The sequence below is a fragment of the Trachemys scripta genome, chromosome 25, assembly GCF_013100865.1.
Source record: "Trachemys scripta elegans isolate TJP31775 chromosome 25, CAS_Tse_1.0, whole genome shotgun sequence".
NCBI lineage: Eukaryota > Metazoa > Chordata > Testudines > Emydidae > Trachemys > Trachemys scripta.
This window is the reverse complement of record NC_048322.1, coordinates 4,906,780-4,926,177: the sequence shown is the minus strand read 5'-3', so window position 1 is coordinate 4,926,177 and position 19,398 is coordinate 4,906,780. Positions and strand designations below refer to the sequence as shown.

The following is a 19,398-nucleotide window of genomic DNA, read 5'->3' as shown; positions in this document are numbered from 1 at the left end:
CCCCCCCCCTCTTTGCAGTCCCGGCGGGTGGCTCCGCCCCTCGGGGTAACTGTGACCCCCCCGCGCCCAGGTTCTGCCCCCGCCGCTGTCCGGCAGCGCCTCGCCCCTGGGTTCACCCTGAATCCCCCCGCCGTCCTTGATTGTGCCCCTCAGCCTCGCTCCCGCCCTGGCCTCCAGCTGCTTCGCCCCCCGCCCGCTCCGCCCGCCAATTTCCGCCCCTTGCTCAGACCCTGCCCCCCCACAGGCCCCGGGAACAGCCTCAGCCCATGGTACTGACCGGCCCGCTTAGTCCTTGTGGCAGCGCCCAGCGCCCTGCCCGCCTGCAGCCCCGGCTCCGGCGCCGCCCGCGGAGACCGCCTGCTCCGGCTGGGGACACGGGTCTCGATCCCGCCTCGCCCCATCTTTTGTCACCGTCCCCGACGGCTTTGTGCCCTGAGCGGCTGCCCCGCTCACCCCCCGTTACGGCCCCTGGGAGCGATGGGTCCTGGGAAGAAGGAGGCAGGGCTTGGGGAGAACAAAGCACCGAGATCAGACCCCGGGCAGCACGTGGGGGCGGGTGCTCGGTAAAACACAAGACGCTGCTTCCTCAGTCCCCGGTGATCTGGAAACCCTGGACGAGCAGTTGCTGCTTCCCCAGCAGGGTCTGTGCTGGGGAGAGACCTTCATTAAAGCTCGTTTCGTGCCCAGGATGGGACTAGCCCCCAGTGCAGCCCCGGACTCTGCCAACATCAACTCCGAGCCAGAGACTTCAGGTGACTGAGAGAGACCCCGGGAAAAGCGCTGGGGACGGGAAGGAAAGTGACTCTCTGCCCAAGGGATTCTCAGATGTTGCCGCCCCTGGGAATCTGCTCCCTAGTTGTTAAGGTGCCTGCCAGAAGCGTGGGAGCTGCTGTTCTCAGCTGCAGCCAGGATCCGCCCCGGTCACAACTGGGATTCCGATGGGGAAAGAGAAGTGGTTCCCCTTTGTGGGCTGGAGGTGGAGGTGTCAGGAAGGGAAGAGATGGGGGAAAGCCAGAGTTGTAGGGCGGGGAAAGACCGTGTGAAATGTGGTAGATTGAACTGTCTTTGTGCAGTCAGGAAATTCCAAGGGCAGAGGTGTAGGGGTGTGTGTGAGTGTGTCGGGTGGGAGTAACGGGGAGTGAATGGCATCCTTTCCCTGGTTGTGCCACTTCCCTCTGAAATATTGATTAAAAATTCCTTCTAGTTTTCCCCCTTTTCTCTCTCATTATCGCATATGGATAAAAAATCCATGGAGATTTCCCCCTTTCCTGTACAATTATTCACTCTCTATTCTCTCATTTTATTTTATTTTATTTTTTCTCCATAATTCTCAAATGGCCATTTAAATTCTCCTCAGATTTGGAGGCTTTTCCCACCCATTTTATCTGCAGCCATTTGTCCTTGTTTAGGTGGGAAATTGTTGTCCTGACTCCTCAGTCATTCCCCAAAAGGGGTCAGGGGTTAGTGGATGCTGTTTGGGGGAGTCCTCAGACACAGCTGTCTCTAGAGTGGGGTGGGGCTGTTCACTGCCAGCAACAGGGCATGGAAGGGGCACTTTTCTAGCATTTTGTTCAGAGACTTTGTTACTGGGAGACTATGGCCTTGTCTACACTAAAGGGAAAAGTCAATCTAAGCTATGCAATTTGAATTACGTGAGTAGCATAACTCAAATTGATGTAGCTTAGATCTACTTACCGTGGGATCCACGCTACGCGACGTCAATGGGAGACGCTCTCCTATCGACTCCCCTTACTCTTCTCAATTAGGTGGAGTACAGGAGTTGACGGGAGAGTGATCAGCGGTCCTCCCATAACCCCTTAAAAATGTGTCTGTGGGCTTCGCCCTGGTGGGAGGGGCCAGATCTACCCTATAATAAAGTGACCAAGCATTTTCCCGACATGGCAGAATCTAGGATATCTGTTTGCAGAGAAAAAGCCCGGCAGGGGAGGGAGCAGAAATCATGATGTGAAATTAACTTACGCCAGTTCTGTAACATCTGCAGTTGCCCTTCTCACCCTGCCAGGCTGCAGAATGACATCCAGGTTTCGCTCCAGCTCATCCCATCCTCCCATGGGACAGGGAAGAGAAATGGCTGAAATGGAGCCGGTTCAGGTAAGGATTATTGGACGGTTTGCTGGTGGGTTCCTCCTGGAGGGAGAGGGACAGCAAATCACAGGATGGGGGAATGTTTGCGTAGTCTACTAGGAGGTTGGAGCGGGCAGGAAGTTCACAGGGTGGAGAAAGGGAGGAGCGGGCAGGAAGTTCACAGGGTGGAGAAAGGGAGGAGGCCAGGCAAACCTATTGGGAATTTTTAAATATGTGGCTTAGATTCTAGGAACAGACCCATGAGACTGGAATGTGGAAATTCCCTAATTTGTGGAAGAGGAAACAACCCACTTAGATGGGGCTAGGAAAGCTGACCAGATTCCCAGTGCTGGAGCCTGATCTGACTAACCAATGGTGGATTTGAAAGATGAAGGGGGCACCCACCAGTGTGGCTTAGGGGAGATGCGCCTCCCATCATATCCAGCTCCTCACAACGAGGAGGGTGTTGGGCTTCCTACCAAGGAGCTCTCCCTGGACCCTGTGAGGGGCTCCATCTCCTGTATCAGTCTGTGGCTAGTAGATGTGGGATGGATCTGCTGGGACTGGGAGAGACAAGGGGCTTCCTGTTTGTTTCCTCATCCTGGTGTTTCCTGGATGCTCAATGTGGTGTGGGGTGAGACTCTGTTGACTGCGAACCTCCAAGAGCTTCCATTTGATTGGCTCCTTTCCCCCCATGAATAGTGGTGTTCTGACTGGGGCAGCAAGTACTGAGTGCAGGGCTCTTGCTCTTTCAGGGGCCGGTGACCTTTGAGGAGGTGGCTGTGTATTTCACCAAGGAAGAGGGGGCTCTGCTGGACCCCGCTCAGAGAGCCCTCTACAGAGACGTCATGCAGGAGAACTATGAGAATGTGACATTGCTGGGTAAGGATTCCTGTCCCCTCGGTTCTTAGAAGGGGAAATGCAGAGTTAAGGTTCACGTCACCCCCACAATGCAACCTCAACTCTGCCCTGTTTCAGCAACGCCCCAACATGGCAATGACACGTACCAGCACTCTGCCCTCCACTGTTACAGAACACTTTGGAAACAGAGCCCAGGAGCAGTATAACATAAAGTCTAACATCATCTTTTTGCTAATGCAAAACTTGGATTTAGATTCCATGTAGGGAACAGAAGTTTCTGACACTTGGCTGGCAGTCAAACACTGATCCCGCTCCACACAAACCATCTCAGACGTGCAAAGTGATATCACCCCTTTACCCTCTCCCTGAGGATTCCTTTTGAGTCATTGCCTTCACTTTGCCCTGACTGAACCCTGGAGACCACTAGCACATATGCCACCAGGCTGCTGACAATCTCTGGGACAAGAACACACCCTCGTGCCCCTTCACTGACACAACCTACAACACTCAGCACGGAAATGGGGCAGACTTGGTCCCTCAAGGTTCACATGCACCTCTCTTCATATCACAGTCACAGCTCTGCCAAGCTGCTCCAACTAATCCGTCCTTCATCAAATTACAGCTCAAGATGACACTGCAAACAGCTGGAGGGCATGCAGATAAATGCTAGTATTCCAATCTCTGGAACACAACACAAACAGTGTTATTTTAGTCCTCCTTTGTCTCTATTGTAGATTTATAGACTTTTATGGCCAGAAAGGACTATCAGGTCATTTAGTCTGAGCTCTTCTATAACACAAGAGACAGAATTGCATCCATTTACTGCTGTATTGAGCTGAATACCTTGTGTTTGACTAAAGGGTCTTCCAGAAAGGCATCCAGTCTTGACTCGAAAACTTCCTGAGATGGAGAATTCTCCACTTCCCTTTGTAGTTTGTAAACCTTTGCACGAGCCTTACTGAACCTTTCCCAGTGGCTAGTGCCAATTCCAGGGTTATGGCAGGGGCGTAGCTAAGCTTGTATTGCAGGCGTGGCATGTACTTTAACTCTTCCTTTCATAGTTTTCAGAGGTTTACATTTAGCTGCCATGCACATGTTGAAAGGACATGAATCGGCACAGGGCAATTTGAACTTTGAATGAATGTAGTTTATGGGTATTTAATTACCTTGATTTTTTTAATGTTTTTTTTTTCCTTTGCCACTATAACTGTGTCTACCCTAGAGCTTTTGCTGGCATAACTATGTTGATTTTTAACATTCCTAACCGACAGAGCTAACCTGGCAAAACTTTTAAGCGCAGACTGGGAAAAAATGTGGATGTGGATTTTAGATCACTTTAAAATATTACTCTTAACCCGAACATTTTGTTATGAGAGGGCAAAACTTCCTAGAAGAATATCTGCAGGATGCAAGACACACATTGTCTGAAAGGTAGTAGAGGCAGGGCTCAGTCTCAAAGTCATGAGTATAAATCAGGTTCAGTGGCCACAGCACATCCCCTTGAGCCAACCCGTGACAGCAGATTGCTAGACATCCTCTAGCAGTTAACAGAGATTTCATCTTGCTGCACTAGTGCATTCAATGGCATTGACTCATCAGTTTGGCTTGTGCTCTTCTAAATTCCAAATTCTACAGTTATTAACTTTTTTCACTCCTGGTATCCCAAAGAGGCAGTAGGTGCCATGTATTAAGTGAGATAAATGCTAAGTTACTGAGATCAGTCGGGGGACAATGCGAACCATAGTTTCAGCCCCAGCTCCGTGCACGACAAAATTACAAGAGCAAGATGATTTTATAAAAAGCTGTGTAGGATGTGTGTGTGTGTGGGGGGGGGCTGTATTTTAGGAACCTCTTGATCAAATAACCCCTTATTTGGACAATTAGCTCTTCCCTGAATGGCCGTGAAAAATGTGTCCAATCCGAATAAACGGGTGAATTTGCGAGTAGTTAGAATAGTTGGTCTTTAAATAGAAAATAATGCTTCCATTGAGCTAGCTCCTGCCTCTCGGGGAGGTGGATGACCGATGCCGACGGGAGAACCCTTCCCGTTGCTGTAGGGAGTGCTACACTGAAGCACTACAGCAGTGCAGCTACAGTGTTTGAAGGGTAGACAAGCCCTGAGATACGACATTCAGTGACACCCCAGTCCCTCCTATTCCTTACTGCGCTGAATCCCGCCAGCCCATGCTCAGTGGTCCCGGGTTTCTCTCTGTGAATTAGAAGCCGATCCACGGTGACTTATTTTATGGCTGGTGTCTTAATTTTCTGGGACATGGAAATTGTGTCTCTGTGTTTTAGGAGCCCCTTTGATGAGCAGTGTCTGGCTGTGTCCTCCCTGCTAGGGTTGCCAACTCTCCAGGACTGGCCTGGAGTCTCCAGGAATTAAAGATTAAGTCGTGTGATGAAATCTCCAGGAATACATCCAACCAAAATTGGCAACCCTATTCCCAGCAGAGATGGGGCTAGTTAAATCCCTCATAAGTAAGGCTACGATTTAGTCACGGAGGCTGCGGAAGTCAGGGAATCCGTGATTTCCAGAGACCTTTGTGACTTCAGCCTGCGGAGGTCGGGAGCTGTGGAGTACCCCCACCCATGGGAAGCCCCGAGCTTCTGGCCACCATGGGCGGCGGAGGAAACCCCGCAATTCCAGGCTGCCGAAGAAAGCCCCAAGCTCCCAGCTGCTGCGGGCAGCGGGGCCCCCGGAGCTGCAGGCGGTGGGGGTATCCTGCGGCTCCTGGCCCTTGCAGGTGGTGGGGGAACCCAGCAACTCCACACTGTCGTGGGTGGCAGGGGCCCCCCAGAGCTCCAAGCCACTGCAGGCGGGGAAGCTCCCAGCTGCTGCAGCCAGCAGGAGGCCTGCAGCATCCAGCTACAGGGGGCGGGGGGACCTGGAACTCTGACACCCAATGGAGCCCCAGAGCTCCCAGCCAACCAGCAGCTGCTCAGCCATCACAGGCGATGTGGGGACCTGCAGATCCCCATTTTGTCAGGGATATTTTTAGTAAAAGTCACGGACAGGTCATGACGTCTGTGGATTTTTCTTTATTTCCTGTGACCTGTCTGTGACTTTTACTAAAAATATCCCTGACAAAATCTTAGCCTTACTCATGCACGTTTGATCACCTAGGGAGCTGCCCCCAGGATTTTACTGGTTAAAATGGGCTGGGGTTGAAGTAATAGTATCTTCTTTGTGACGAATGTCCCATGAATTCCCCGATCTCACTTGTTTTCTTTCCCCGGAGCAGGGTTTCCAGTGTCCAAACCCGATGTGGTCTCCCAGCTGGAGCAAGGGGAGGAGCCGTGGGTCCTGGATCTCCAGGGCTCAGTGGAAAGAGGGATCCTGAGAGGTGTCTGCATAGGTGAGGAATCATTAAATCAATTCCAGAACTCTCAGTGCCTGGAAGAAACAGCTGGGACTCCCTAAAGACACCCTGTGAGCTCTTGGAGTTTGGGATTATCCCCAGGAGGTATTTTATCCTCAGGGCAGCTGTCACAAATGGCTTCCTATGGCTCCTGATTGACACCTGGCAGTCATTCCCTCCCTGATGGGAGGCGGAGGTAGAACTGGTTCCCTCCTCTCTCCCCTATGGAGAAGAGTTTTGGAGAATTCAGCTACTAGTTCTTTTTTTTCTTCTCTCTCCAACTCTAATTTTGGTTTGTTTTCCCCTTTTCCATCCCTGTTTCTGAGGTTTCTCTCTCTATCCGAGCAGGTGCTGGGATGGTGAGTGAGAACGAGGAGCAGAATCCTCAGCAGGAAGATGGTGAGCAAGTGGAACCACATGGGGGATTATCACAAAGATCCAAAGGGAATGTGTCCAGGCATCGTGCGCAGGGAAAAGCCTGTGAGAGAAACCATCCCAGAGAGAAAGAGGGTAAATCCATTTATTGTCAAGGAACTCACAAGGACCTCAAGCAAATCACAGCCCAGCAGATAAAACCTACAGGAGAGAGAAAAAACACATGCACCGAGTGTGGGAAAACCTTCACTCTGAACTCCACCCTCATTAGACATCAGATGAGCCACATGGGAAAGAACCTCTACAAATGCTGTGAGTGCGGGAAACAGTTCAGTGAGAAATCAAACCTTATTAAACATCAGACAAGTCATACAAGAGAAAGATCCTATCAGTGTTATGAGTGCAGGAAAATCTTCACTCAGTGCTCATCCCTTATTAGACATCAGAGGATCCATATGGGAGAGAGACCCTACGAATGCTGTGAGTGTGGAAAAAGCTTCACTGCCAGATCAGATCTTAATAAACATCAGAGGATCCACACAGGAGAGCGCCCCTATGAATGCTGCGAGTGCGGGAAAAAGTTCACTTGGAGCTCAGCGCTTATTAATCATCAGAGAATCCATACAGGAGAGCGACCTTATGAATGCTGTGAGTGCGGGAAAACGTTCCTTCAGAGCTCAGGCCTTATTAATCATCAGAGGATCCACACAAGAGAGCGCCTGTATGAATGCTGTGAGTGCGGGAAACAGTTCAGTAAAATTTCAAAACTTATTAAACATCAGACAAGCCACACAAGAGTGACACCCTATGAATGCTGTGAATGCAGGAAAAGCTTCACTCGGAGCTCATCCCTTATTAGGCATCAGAGGATCCACACAGGAGAGAGACCATATGAATGCTGTGAGTGTGGGAAACGCTTCACTTGCAAATCAGACCTTAGTAAACATCAAAGGATCCACACGGGAGAGCGCCCGTATGAATGCTGTGAGTGCGGGAAACGGTTCACTTGGAGCTCAGTGCTTATTAATCATCAGAAAATCCACACAGGAGAGCGACCCTATGAATGCTGTGAGTGCGGGAAAAGTTTCATCCGAAGCTCACACCTTAATAGACATCAGAGTCTTCACAAGGGAGATACACAGCATAAAAACTTTGTGTAGGGCAGAAAAAATACATTTTTAAAAAGACATTTGCTAATTCTTACATAGTGACCTTTTAGGGCTGTTTGCACCATTTGCATCACCATGTTCTCTCAGCTTCCTCAGGTGAGTTGCCCGCTTTTCCTTTTGCAGGTCACTCTTCTCAGGGGTGAATCCCGTGGTCTTTTCTACTAATTCTTTTCTCCTGTGAGTCATGGGAGTGTGTCCCTCCTGCCAGGAATGTCCATCAGCCCTTGCTGGGGGAAATAGGGGTGACCTCAAGTAGCTACACTGAGCAAAAAATCGACCTTGGCTTTCTCCTCTAGGATTTTCCATGGAGTTGGCCTGCTCGAGGTAGCTATCCTCATGTAAACACACAGATAGCTTTGCAGTGTTGACATAGCGCAGGTACAATGGTTGGGGTTAGCTAGCACCTTCCCCTTTGACCTGTCCTAATGGACACCAATATTCATAGTCTAAACAAGCCCTGAGGCTCACATTCAAACTGTCACCCTACTACCAGAGCAACTGTTAGTCACCAAGTTCCCCCTTTGGCAACAGATTGTCTCATTCCCAGTTGTTCTCACGCTGGTCCAGGTTGTACTGGACAGCAGGTTGTTTGTTTTTTCACTATTTTTCGTATTTAAAATATATTTAAATATAACGAAGAGGAGGCACAGCAGTGGGACAAATGTATCGTTTCGGCCTTTGTGACAAAGGAAGGAAATGGGCTGAGTCAGATGGATTCCCTCCTTCTCCATGACCATCACTATGCCTGTTCCCTCCAGCAGCGCTGGTGTCTGTGTGAGCCACAATGGAGTTTATCCTCCCTTTATTCTACCCCCCACCTCCCAAAGAGTCTCTGCAATTTGATCCTAAATCCGACTCCTTAGGGCTAGAGATGCAAGTGTCACAGACCTGGATGGGGAATTCCAGCGGATCCGAAACACAGAGTGATCATTCTGTGCTTTTATCCCTGTTTCCATCTATTGGCAAAGCCACTTCTGGACGTTTTCCTGCTGATCCGGGATTGTCAGCAGATGAGAAGGGTGGCAGTTTTCCTCCATTACGATGTTGCTAATTATTTTTCTAAATAACACGACTCCATAATAATAAAGTGCTGTTGAATGAAGCAGGTTTGAATGGATCAGAGGAGAAAATGATGGGGGAATCTGCTCTCCTGATTATTTTTGAATAATCAGAGGTAATCCGCTCTGGAATTTCACTTTGTATGAAAGAGAAAGTGACTTATACTGCTCTGTGTTGTGGATTTTTCTCTCTCTTCTGAAGGCCATTTCGTCACATTATTGAATATTAGTTCTCTGGGATGTAGCTCGGATTTATCAAGGACTTTGGGACAAATGACTGTTTGCTAAAAGAGTCCTTCCTTATTTTAGTTGTGTCTTTCCCCCACCGCTGCATGATGACATGAAAAAAACTCAAGTGCAGTTCACTCATCAGGAGAAGATGCTCCAAACCGTTGGGCATACTGCCAAGGCAACAGTAGTGGGTTTAGGGCTCCACTCTGAAATGGTGAACAACAGCACACCCCAAATTGTGCAACTAACTGAAGTCACTGGGTGCGTGTGTCCTATGATTTGGGAAACGCTGTCTCTGTCTGTGTTGATTTGGAAAAAATAGAAGTTCATTTCTGGTGAACTTGCCCATGAGAGATGCTGCAAATGTGCACTACAGTGAACTCCGTGTTGAATGTGATATAGCTGCAGAATATCTATTTTTAATATACTCTGCTCCTTTGGTGACTTACAGGGATTCTGATGCAGGAGTGTTTCTAGTCCCTAACTTGGACCTGTGCCACCAGTTCAAATAAACAAATTGGGTGTGTTTGGGGAAGCCATTCCTCACTAACACTGCTCACATTTTGGGTGGTTTTGTAAAGGATTCATTCCAGAGAAGGGTAAATGTACCCTGACCATGGCCAAGGATTTGGCAAGAACTCAGTTTGATATAGAAGGTACCCAGTAGTCGATTTTTGCCCCAAAGAAGGAAGCTGTGGTGAACTACAGTCCAGGTAAAACTGTTTGTTTTTTAACACTGCTCCCTAGTTCAGCGTCTCAGATACACTCCCAAAGGTTGCCATGGTTCCATTGGAAGGTCCTTCACTATTTGGATCCAAAGTTCCATGAGGCAAAGTGAGAAATAGTTGATGCCTTCAGAGGACATTCCTTCGCCAGCCTGATTGGGCAACAAGGTGTTTCATGCTGTTGAAATGGTGGTAACTGAAGAGGGAATGCATATGTCAGGTTCCAATTTCAGACTGCTGGATATACAGACGTTGAGTCCTGATTTTAGGCTTTTGTCTCGTAGTTTTGCTCTTGTGTCTTATGCAGTTGTGCCACTTTGCCTCAACTTTCTGCTTCTTTGAAAGAGTGGAAGGTGTGAATATAGAGTTGAGGTCCTTTTTCTCATGATGCAAACCTTCCCACATAGCATGAGACCCCTTCCACTAACACTTATGTCCAAAGCCCCAGAGATAAATGAACTCACAGATGTGGAAAGCTCCTATGCTGGTGTAGATCACATTTACACAGTGCTCACTTGGTGGAAATGGGGATTAAAAGGAAACTAACACGTATGATAAAATTTTATAATCTTTGAATATGTTCTTGTAACCAGTGAAAATGAAATTACCGATGAAGTTAATTTCAGGTTTAAAGCCTAATTTAGTGATAACCTGAATTATATTGGAACACTGTGATTTGCATCGGTTTGCTTTTTGCAAGTAATATACGAAGTGGTGGCTAACCCTAAAAAGTTTATTTGATGTAAAATACCCCTGTGGACTAAAGCATTCTGCAGTACATCATCACTCCAAGGTTGAGGTGGTGGAATGGGTGAGCAAACTAGTGTATAGGAGAGCACAGAACCAGACTTCGGTTGTTTCTATTTCAAATGGAATATGTTTTGACAACCTTTAAAGTAAAATTATGTAAGGAGACAAGTTGTGAAACCTTTTACCAAATTAGACTGTACGGGTCACTCAGTTCCCCACTTCTCTGCAAAGCAAAGATGTATAATGTCTGTCATGAGATGTCCCTGGTTCTTTTTAGGAATGGCAATGGATGCATGATGCAATAGGTTTTTTCTGTTGTTGTTTTTGCCACCTGTTATTTTTCTGGGAGCTGAGACCCCTTTTCCTCTTTTGAGGAAGCCAGCTGTTATGGCTCAGCCTTTTAACCCCCAAGCCAGGCTATGGAAACTCCTCCAAACTGTCCTTGGTATTTTCATTTTTGAGATCTTTGGGGTGCAAATCTCCACATTGTACGTGGTTCACAACAACCGATCTTTTAAGAAAACTGCTGGGTTAAGTGGGACTCTTCCAAACTGACGATAGCCCACGTTCTGCCTCACTTGAAATGGTTCCGGCCACGTTGTCTGTAACCAAGGCGTCCTGCACTCCTCATTTGCCCGGAGACTTCAGGGGAGTGACTGTAATGTGGGGTGAGCTGGAATCAACCAAAAAGACCAAAGTAAAGGTGGAAGCCCTTTTGTACCAGCAACCTAAGAAAGACGGACATGCCGGGACCCCGGAACTGATCCCTTCTGGGGAAAGAAGTCTTAACATCAACAACAGGCTGTGCCAGCCTTGACCTGTCTTCTCCTACCTGAGAAAGCTTGTGAATGTGGAGTACTGAGCCTGTGACCCCATCGCCTGAGTCCTCTAACCCCCACTCTGTGAGTCCAGAGTTAGTCAATTGTCCATTTCAGTGTCTTGTTATTTTTTCTATATTTCCATACTTGTTTTTATTAACTGGGAGACGCCCCAGCCTTTCTATTCTACTTTGATGGTAGAGTGGGTCTCAGCGTGTGCATGTGGGTATGAAACCTGCCACATCCACGCAGGGGAAGAGCTACAAATAATAATTCCCTAATCTAAATAAGCCTAAAATGCTGCCCTACAAAATGATTGAACGTGCTCCTTGTTCTGTGAAAGTGTTCTAAGAACCTAAGCTGTCGGATAGATACTGTTAAATACCTGTGTATTAAGGTCTGAATCTGTATCTGTACTAAGGTTTTCATCTGTGGAAGCCACTGGGAGAAGGTTAGCCACATACTGGTGAAATCTAAGGCAGAAGCCCTGAAGTTGTGGCTTAAATAAACTGGTGTTAGTATTGAAATATTGCATCGGCTCAGGGTGGATCACATTGCCTGGGTGAAGTTCTCTAATTGGGATTAATAACTAAATAAGCAACTGCCTCCTTGGGTTCCTGCTTTAGGATTTATAAGGGTTGATTTTTTGTTGTATAATTCTGATGATTTGGCTGAACTGATGACTTGATTCCAAAGCAGGATACTTGTTAACTGATGGATTTCCTGATCTGAGCTGAACGTGATCACGGTATTGTATACCCTAGAGCTAGCTGAGTAGTGTTCATAATACTTTAGGTTTAGGAGGTGTGTTCTTCATTTTATGTGTGCATTTTAATGAACTGTGTAAAAGGGATATTGAGTCATGTCTTTCAATAAGCGACATGGGCCAGAACCGCAGAGAATGTGGGTGAAAATCAAGCAGCCCAAAATGGAGCCTTATCAGCTCCCTCTATATTAATCTGTTGGTTCTCATATAGGAACAGCTGGGTGGGCACACATTTCATCTCCCACTGCAACCTGGGGGGGCTCAGAGCATCGTAAGGAAAAATGACCTCCCCTCTCAGGCTTTCAGGAGTAGTGGGGGTACACATGGGCCAGGGGCCATGTGTCTGCCTGCTGGGGGGAGAGGGGGGGGGAGGAAGGAGGGGTAGTAGAGCTTGGGTGGTGGTGGATTTCTCTGCTGTCATCACCAGGCCTAGCTGCCACACCCATGTGGTTTGGCCTGGGGTTGTCATGTCAGGCCCAGCTGAGATTGGGGGTCTCATTTGAAGGGTTCTAAATGGAGGAGACAGGGCTCGAGCAAGCCAGAAATATGGGGGGGGGGGGCGGAGGTTCTCTGGTTCGCTCAACCCATCCCCAGCAGCCAGACCTGGGTGGGAAGCGGTGACGGCCACCGCCTCCCAAGGGGGACTCTCTCACAGGCAGCTGCCATGCTGCACAAAGGCAGCCCTTTGGAGCGGCCACCCTCAGCTGGTGGGAGAAGCGGCTCCGTCCCGCCCCCTCTGCTCCCCATAGACACTGGTAGCAGGGTCCCTCTGCTCAGCCCAAGTTTGGGTCATTGCCTGCGCCCCTCCCCCTGCTGAGGTGTCCACGAGGGCACAGGAGCTCTGGGGAGACACTGTGGTGCTGAGAGTCTCCCTGGGCTGGGGCTGGCCCAGAAGCCTGTGATCCCCATTACTGTGGCCCCCAACTTCTCAGGAACTGGTGGGATTGGCTGCCCTGGCCTGGGATGTGAGGCTGGAAGGTTCCTCCCAGAGGTGACACGTGGGACACTCCCCTCCCTTTACATTGTGCCCCTCCACTATCAGCAGGTCTGAATCATTTCTGCTGGGAGGGGTAGATTGTCCCAGTCCCGGTGTATATGTCCCTGTCCCTTGTTGGACAGGAGCTCAGGCTCTCCAGCTCCGGGAGGGGGTGTGCTGATACCACAGTTTCAGACTACCAGACTGCATTCGGTCTAGCCATGATGAGATTCACGGGTCAGGGTCAAAGCGGCAGCCCCCAGATGCAGGGCAGTGTGGCCTAGTGGCCAGAGTCGATATAGCAGCCCTGAGATGCAGGGCAGTGTGGTCTAGCAGCCAACATCAGAGGGGTGTGGCGGCCCAGGTGGTGGTAGGGGGGAGGCCTGGGACCATCTGACTGCACCGGGCCCTAATCCAGGGCTTTGACTAATGGAGTGGGCCAGCACTGGGTCAGCGAGGAATGCCACTGGATCACGCTGACCTCACACGGGTAGGAGATACCGAACTTCCTGAAGTTGCAGTCCATGAGGGACCAAGGGCTCCCGGTTCCTCAGCGCAGGTAACTCCCTGGGATCCTGATGGCAACGTATCTTTGGGCCGGATCTCAGGATCTCTGGCTCCAGCAGGAAAGGGCTGAGACGGCGCCTCAGCTGGAGCCTCGCCCAAAGATCCTCCTTCTCTGGTTGTCAACCCAGCCTGAACCGGGCTGCTCCCTTTTATACTAACATAGCGCTTGGAGCATGCCTAGTATGGTCTGAGGGGCAGGAACTCCTCCGCCCATAGTGTGGGGTTACCCCAGACTAGTCCAGAAGGAGTTATGTATGCCTGTGGCGGGGCGGCTGCCTCACCTTCATGCGAGAGGGGGCTAGAATAGGCCAGAGCGGCTGCGCAGGCCAGCAGCCAATCAGGGCTAGGCTAGGCCCTACCTAAAGGCTGCACAGGAGCGCAGCAAGCAGTGTCTCCCAGGCCTTCAAAGGGTGAAGGTCTGTCTCCTGTGCGAGGAGACTAGCACCTGGGACAGCGCAGTGCTAGGCAGGCTCTGGGAAGCTGAAGGGAACTCCAGCCCACCTGCCAGGCTGCAGGCCCTGAGGCAAGGGCCTAACCAGTGCAAAGGGGCCAAAGGGAAAGCGGCCCAGGGAGAGAGACGCACAAGGGGAGAGGAGGAGGGCAGGAAGGCTGCTGCCAAAGGGTCCCTGGGTTGGGACCCAGTGTGGAGGGCAGGCCTGGGTCCCCCCTTGCACGTGCACCCAGCCATTGGACATGGCAGTAGCGGACTGCACCAGACCCCTGACACAAAGGGTTAGACGTTGGGGTGTGGTTGACCACTGTGGCTGGGGCACAGAGAAAGACTGGACTAGGGGGCACTGCCGGAGGGCAGTGGCCTGAAACGGATGTTGCCGAGCAGGGAGCAACACAGGTCCGGACACCAGCAGAGAACAGACAATGGATGGGACACCACCAGCAGAGGGCGCTCCCCATAGACTCAGCTAATTCCCGGAGCGACCAGCGGGAGGTGGTGAGTTCCAACCCCATCACAATGCCCCATCACACAAGACCCCCCTTAAGATGGATCCCAAAAGGCAGTCCGTCTCTTCCCCTCCCAACCTAGAGAAGAAGTCTGCATTGGCATGGGCCTTACCCAGTCGATGACAGACGCAGAAGTCATATGGCTGGAGGGAGAGGTACCAACGCATTATCTGGGGATTTGTCTCCTTCATGCTGTGTAACCATCTGAGAGGTGCATGAGCAGTAATGAATGTGAAGGTGCTGCAAAGTAAATAATAACGTAGGGCATCAAAAGCCCAATTCACGGCCAAAGCCTCTTTCTCAATCATTGAATAATGGGTTTCTCTGGGAAACAACTTATGGCTCAGATACAAAATGGGGTGTTCTTCCCCGTCTACTTCCTGAGACAGGATGGCCCCCAGTCCCCCTTCTGAGGCATTGGTTTGGAGCTGGAAGTATGAGGACTAAAGAAACAGCTAGCATGGGAGTCAGAGTCTGAAAGGCCTCTTCAGTTTGGTCAGCCAACGCACTTGCTGGGGCTGGGAGCTCTTAGTCAGGTCAGGTGGGGTGGGGTGCGATTGTAGCCCAAATGGCATTGTGATGAACTGGAAGAGGTCATATGGTGTGGGAAGGGCAGTATTCGCCCGGGAGTTTGGCGTCAGGGTTATCTGCCAATACCCTTTTGTTAAGTCCAGGATCGACAGATATTTGGCTCTCCCTACCTGCTCTAGGAGTTCTTCGATCTGTGGCATCAGGTGTGCATCAAACCAGAAGATAGCATTGACCTTTTGGAAACTGATGCAAAAATCAGATGTTCCTATCTGGTTTTGGGACCAAGACGATTGGGCTCCACCATTCGCTTCATGATTGTTCAACCACTCCCATCTTGAGCATCTCCTCCAGTTCCTGGCAGACGGCAGTCCACATTTTCCGGGGAAGAGGCCAATCGTCATCCGTCCCTCTCTGTCCCAGGGGTGTTGTGATGTGATGGTTTATGACGGTCCATCCAGAGTGGGTTGACAAGACGTCCGGGAAGTCCTGCAGGAGGTGCTGTAACTGCTCTCATTTTGCTCTTCTCTAGTGGCCCAACAAAATCCATTCTGACACATTCAAAGGGTATGCCCACCACTGGGATATAAGGGGGCCTCTGGGTAAATCCATAAGTTCATGGAGGATAGGTCCATCAATGGCTATTAGCCAGGATGGACGGGGATGGTGTCCCTAGCCTCTGTTTGCCAGAAGCTGGGAGTGGGCGACAGGGGATGGATCATTTGATGATTACCTGTTCTGTTCATTCCCTTTGGGGCCCCTGGCACTGGCCACTGTCAGAAGACAGGATACTGGGCTAGATGGACCTTTGGTCTGACCCAGTATGGCCGTTCTTATGTTTATAAATAAACTCCCCACCCCAAAAGTGAAAGCTGGGAGCAGCACCGAACTCATGACATATCACCCTCAAGCTGTGTTGCAGTTAAGAGCTCCGTCTGGGGCTAGGGCATGCGCTGTGAGCTGACCTCAGGTATGAAACTCAGGGAGGGCTACAGCCCCTAAATGGTGCCCCTGCAGCCAGGAGGAGCAGAAGCACCCAAAGCAGGGGACCTCTGGTCCTCCCAAGATTGAGACTTTTCTACAGTTTGACTTGACTTTCTCTGCCATGTACTGACAGACTGTTTGAGCCATCTTCCCTTCTATCTCCCAATCTCTTCTCTTGAGCGTCATTCTTTTTACCCTCTTCTCACCAACCCATCCCCCTCTCTTTTCCCCATCAGTGGCCTTCTCCCTTACCTTCACCTGGGTCCCTCCTGATTAAACCCAACAACAACAACACTCCGTGGCACTCACATGCCATTGGCTGCCCTCACACAGTTTACTCTGCTGGGGTGTTCCCCATCCTGCATCTGTCTGCTCCTCATGGCCAGGGCCGTCTTCCTTTTCTGTGTTTGTACATCATCTAGCACAACAGGGGTCTGGTCTGTGACTGGGGCTTCTAGGGCTAAGGGAATAGAAATAACAGCATTTCTCTAAACTGGTGGCACAGGTGTCAGTCAGGAACTAGACACAAGTCGGGCTCACAATTTCTGTTAATGAAGGGAGGGATAGCTCAGTGGTTTGAGCATTGACCTGCTAAACCCAGGGTTGTGAGTTCAATCCTTGAGGGTGCCCACTTTAGGAACCTGGGGCAAAATCAGTACTTGGTCCTCCTAGTGAAGGCAGGGGGCTGGACTCGATGACCTTTCAAGGTCCCTTCCAGTTCTAGGAGATGGGATATCTCCATTAATTTAACTATCTGAGGTGGAGGTTCTAAGAAAATCATTACTTATTTTCCTGCACCTCTCACCTTCAACACTGATTGTATTTTACACACATTTGCAGTTCCTACTGAGGGGTGAGTTCAACAAAAAAAACACCGTTCTATTTTCTCCACATCTCCATGAGTAGGGACAGCTTTCCCCAAATTATTGAATGAGGTAGGAGATGACTTCAAACGTAAACTTCTGTAAAGCTGTGACATAGCAGGATACCATCCAGACTAATGAGCAGCGGTGTCACCCCTGCCCCCAAACCCTGGGTGCCTTACAATGCCTTGATGAAATAGATCCCACCTAGGCCACTCACAAATAGCCTTCCAGCATGAAAGACTCACCCTGAGTGTGTGTAACTGTAGCCTGCCAGCCACACTGGGGTTACACTCTGCCTCTCCCCAGCCTTGGTTATACTGCACGGTAACCCCCCAACACACTCCCAGTCCCAGATTTCCCCCAGAAATGTATGTCCTGTACTGCCCAGCCCTCTCCTGGACAGCACACAATATTTGAAGACCAATAAACCAATAATATGTCAGTTTATTATTTCAAATAGCGACTCAAACTTCAGTTTAAATACACTGGCTTATATAAAACAGAAAAGAAGTTTAATAACCACAAAGAGGGATTTTTATGAGTACAGGAAATGAGGCATATAAATGGTTTCAAGAAAAATAAAGATAAAATGCTTACTAACATATTGCTAAGAAATTATCAGTTTCAAAGCAGATTTTTGTCAGTAGTCTTACTGACCAAACTCTTTAGGTCAGGACCCCTCCATCAAAGCACAATGGTGGTGCTATTTTGTCATCTCAGATGCAGAGAATACAATGGGTAGGAGGAGCAAGGGGTATTTGGGGGGGGGGTATCTTCCCCTTCTTTTTTTGGTCCCTGCCACCTTTCCTGCCAAAGAATGGGCACTTAGCAGGTAATGGTCCATCAGCCTTCTTTACACCTGGCTGAGGCATCAACTGCCCTTTGTCTGTGAGGAACTGTTTTTGACCACTCCCCAGATTTATCTGGGTAGCATTCTATTAGGCACGATTTCAGCTTGTTTTTATTACTTCACATATAACACTGATCTGTGTATTTTGCCATGATATTGTTGATTAACAAATGATGAATTTTAAATGGTATCCGAGAAGACATGCCTTGTACAAAAATTACTGCATTAATGTGTAGGGTGTGAACACAGGGGTATAGTCTGTCACAAGAGCCTGGGTAACAACTGCCTTGGGAAACAAATACATGGGCCTTTTGCCCAGTTCCTAGTCACTTATTGTGGAATTCTCTCCCCAGATCATCTGAGACAATATTGACCTTAAATAATTGAACAACACTGTGATTGTATTCAGTTATTTCGGTTAGTTTCACAATTTGGGGTGTGCTGTTGTTCATCATTTCAGATGGGAGAAAAACAGTCGGTAACACGTCCAATAGCTTGGTATTATCTCCTGTTGACTGAACTGAAATTGAAGTTTCTCCATGTCCTCATCGAAGGAGGCAGGGGAAAAGCAAAAATAAAATAAAGTATACAGTGCTCACTTTATATTATTTTTATTAAATATTTGCACTGCAAAAATTATAAAGAAATTGTATTTTTCAATTCATCTCCGAGATTGCACTGCAGTACTTGTATCTTGAAAGTGCAACTTTCAAATGTATATTTTTTTTGTTACATAACTGCACTCAAACAAAACAATGTAAAACTTTAGAGCCTACAAGTCCATTCAGTCCTACTTCTTGTTCAGCCAATTGCCAAGACAAACAAGTTTCTTTACATTTACAAGACATAATGCTGCCTGCTTCTTATTTACATCACCTGAAAGTGAGAACAGGTGTTTGCATGGCACTTTTGTAGCCAGAATTGCAAGGTATTTATGTGCCAGATACAAATGTTTAGCGTATGCCCCTTCATACTTCGGCCACCATTCCAGAAGAGATGCTTCCATGCCGATGACGCTCATTCAAAAAATGCATTAATTCAATTTGTGACTGAACTCCTTGGGGGAGAAATGTATGTCTCCTGCTCTGTTTTACCTGCATTCTGTCATATATATAATGTTATAGCAATCTTGGATGATGACCCAGCACATGTTGTTCGTTTTAAGAACACTTTCACTTCAGATTTGACAAAACACAAAGAAGATACCAGTGGTGAGATTTCCAAAGATAGCTACAGCACTCGACCGAAGTTTTACGAATCTGAAGTGCCTTCCAAAATCTGAGAGGAATGAGGTGTGCAGCATGCTTTCAGAAGTCTTAAAAGAGCAACACTTCAATGCAGAAACTACGGAACTGAACCACCAAAAAAGAAAATCAACTTTCTGCTGGTGGCATCTGATTCTGATGATGAAAATGAATATGTGTTGATCCACACTGCAGTGGATCGTTATCAAGCAGAACCCGTTAT

At 48.8% G+C, this 19,398-nt stretch overlaps 3 protein-coding genes across 5 annotated transcripts in view; 2 read left to right on the top strand and 1 right to left on the bottom strand.

The window, feature by feature from the left end:
- The window catches only part of LOC117869997 (zinc finger protein 883-like), a 929,932-nt gene that overhangs the window by 246,714 nt on the left and 663,820 nt on the right, over window positions 1–19,398 (top strand). The window lies entirely within an intron of this gene.
- The window catches only part of LOC117870029 (zinc finger protein 501-like), a 561,112-nt gene that overhangs the window by 186,655 nt on the left and 355,059 nt on the right, over window positions 1–19,398 (bottom strand). The window lies entirely within an intron of this gene.
- Window positions 54–12,287, top strand: LOC117870018 (zinc finger protein 3-like). Its single transcript, XM_034757187.1, has 5 exons — window positions 54–752; window positions 2,024–2,112; window positions 2,841–2,967; window positions 6,192–6,305; window positions 6,657–12,287. Exons 1-5 carry the CDS (start codon window positions 689–691, stop codon window positions 7,841–7,843), a joined length of 1,581 nt encoding a protein of 526 aa, XP_034613078.1. The 5' UTR covers window positions 54–688; the 3' UTR covers window positions 7,844–12,287.

What these genes read in the sequence shown, in the direction of transcription:
- LOC117870018 (XM_034757187.1), top strand. Translation starts at nt 689, where the DNA reads ATGGGACTAGCCCCCAGTGCAGCCCCGGACTCTGCCAACATCAACTCC. An exon ending in CTCCGAGCCAGAGACTTCAG is followed by an intron (nt 753 to 2,023) that starts GTGACTGAGAGA and finishes TCACCCTGCCAG; the next exon opens with GCTGCAGAATGACATCCAGG. An exon ending in CCTGAGAGGTGTCTGCATAG is followed by an intron (nt 6,306 to 6,656) that starts GTGAGGAATCAT and finishes CTATCCGAGCAG; the next exon opens with GTGCTGGGATGGTGAGTGAG.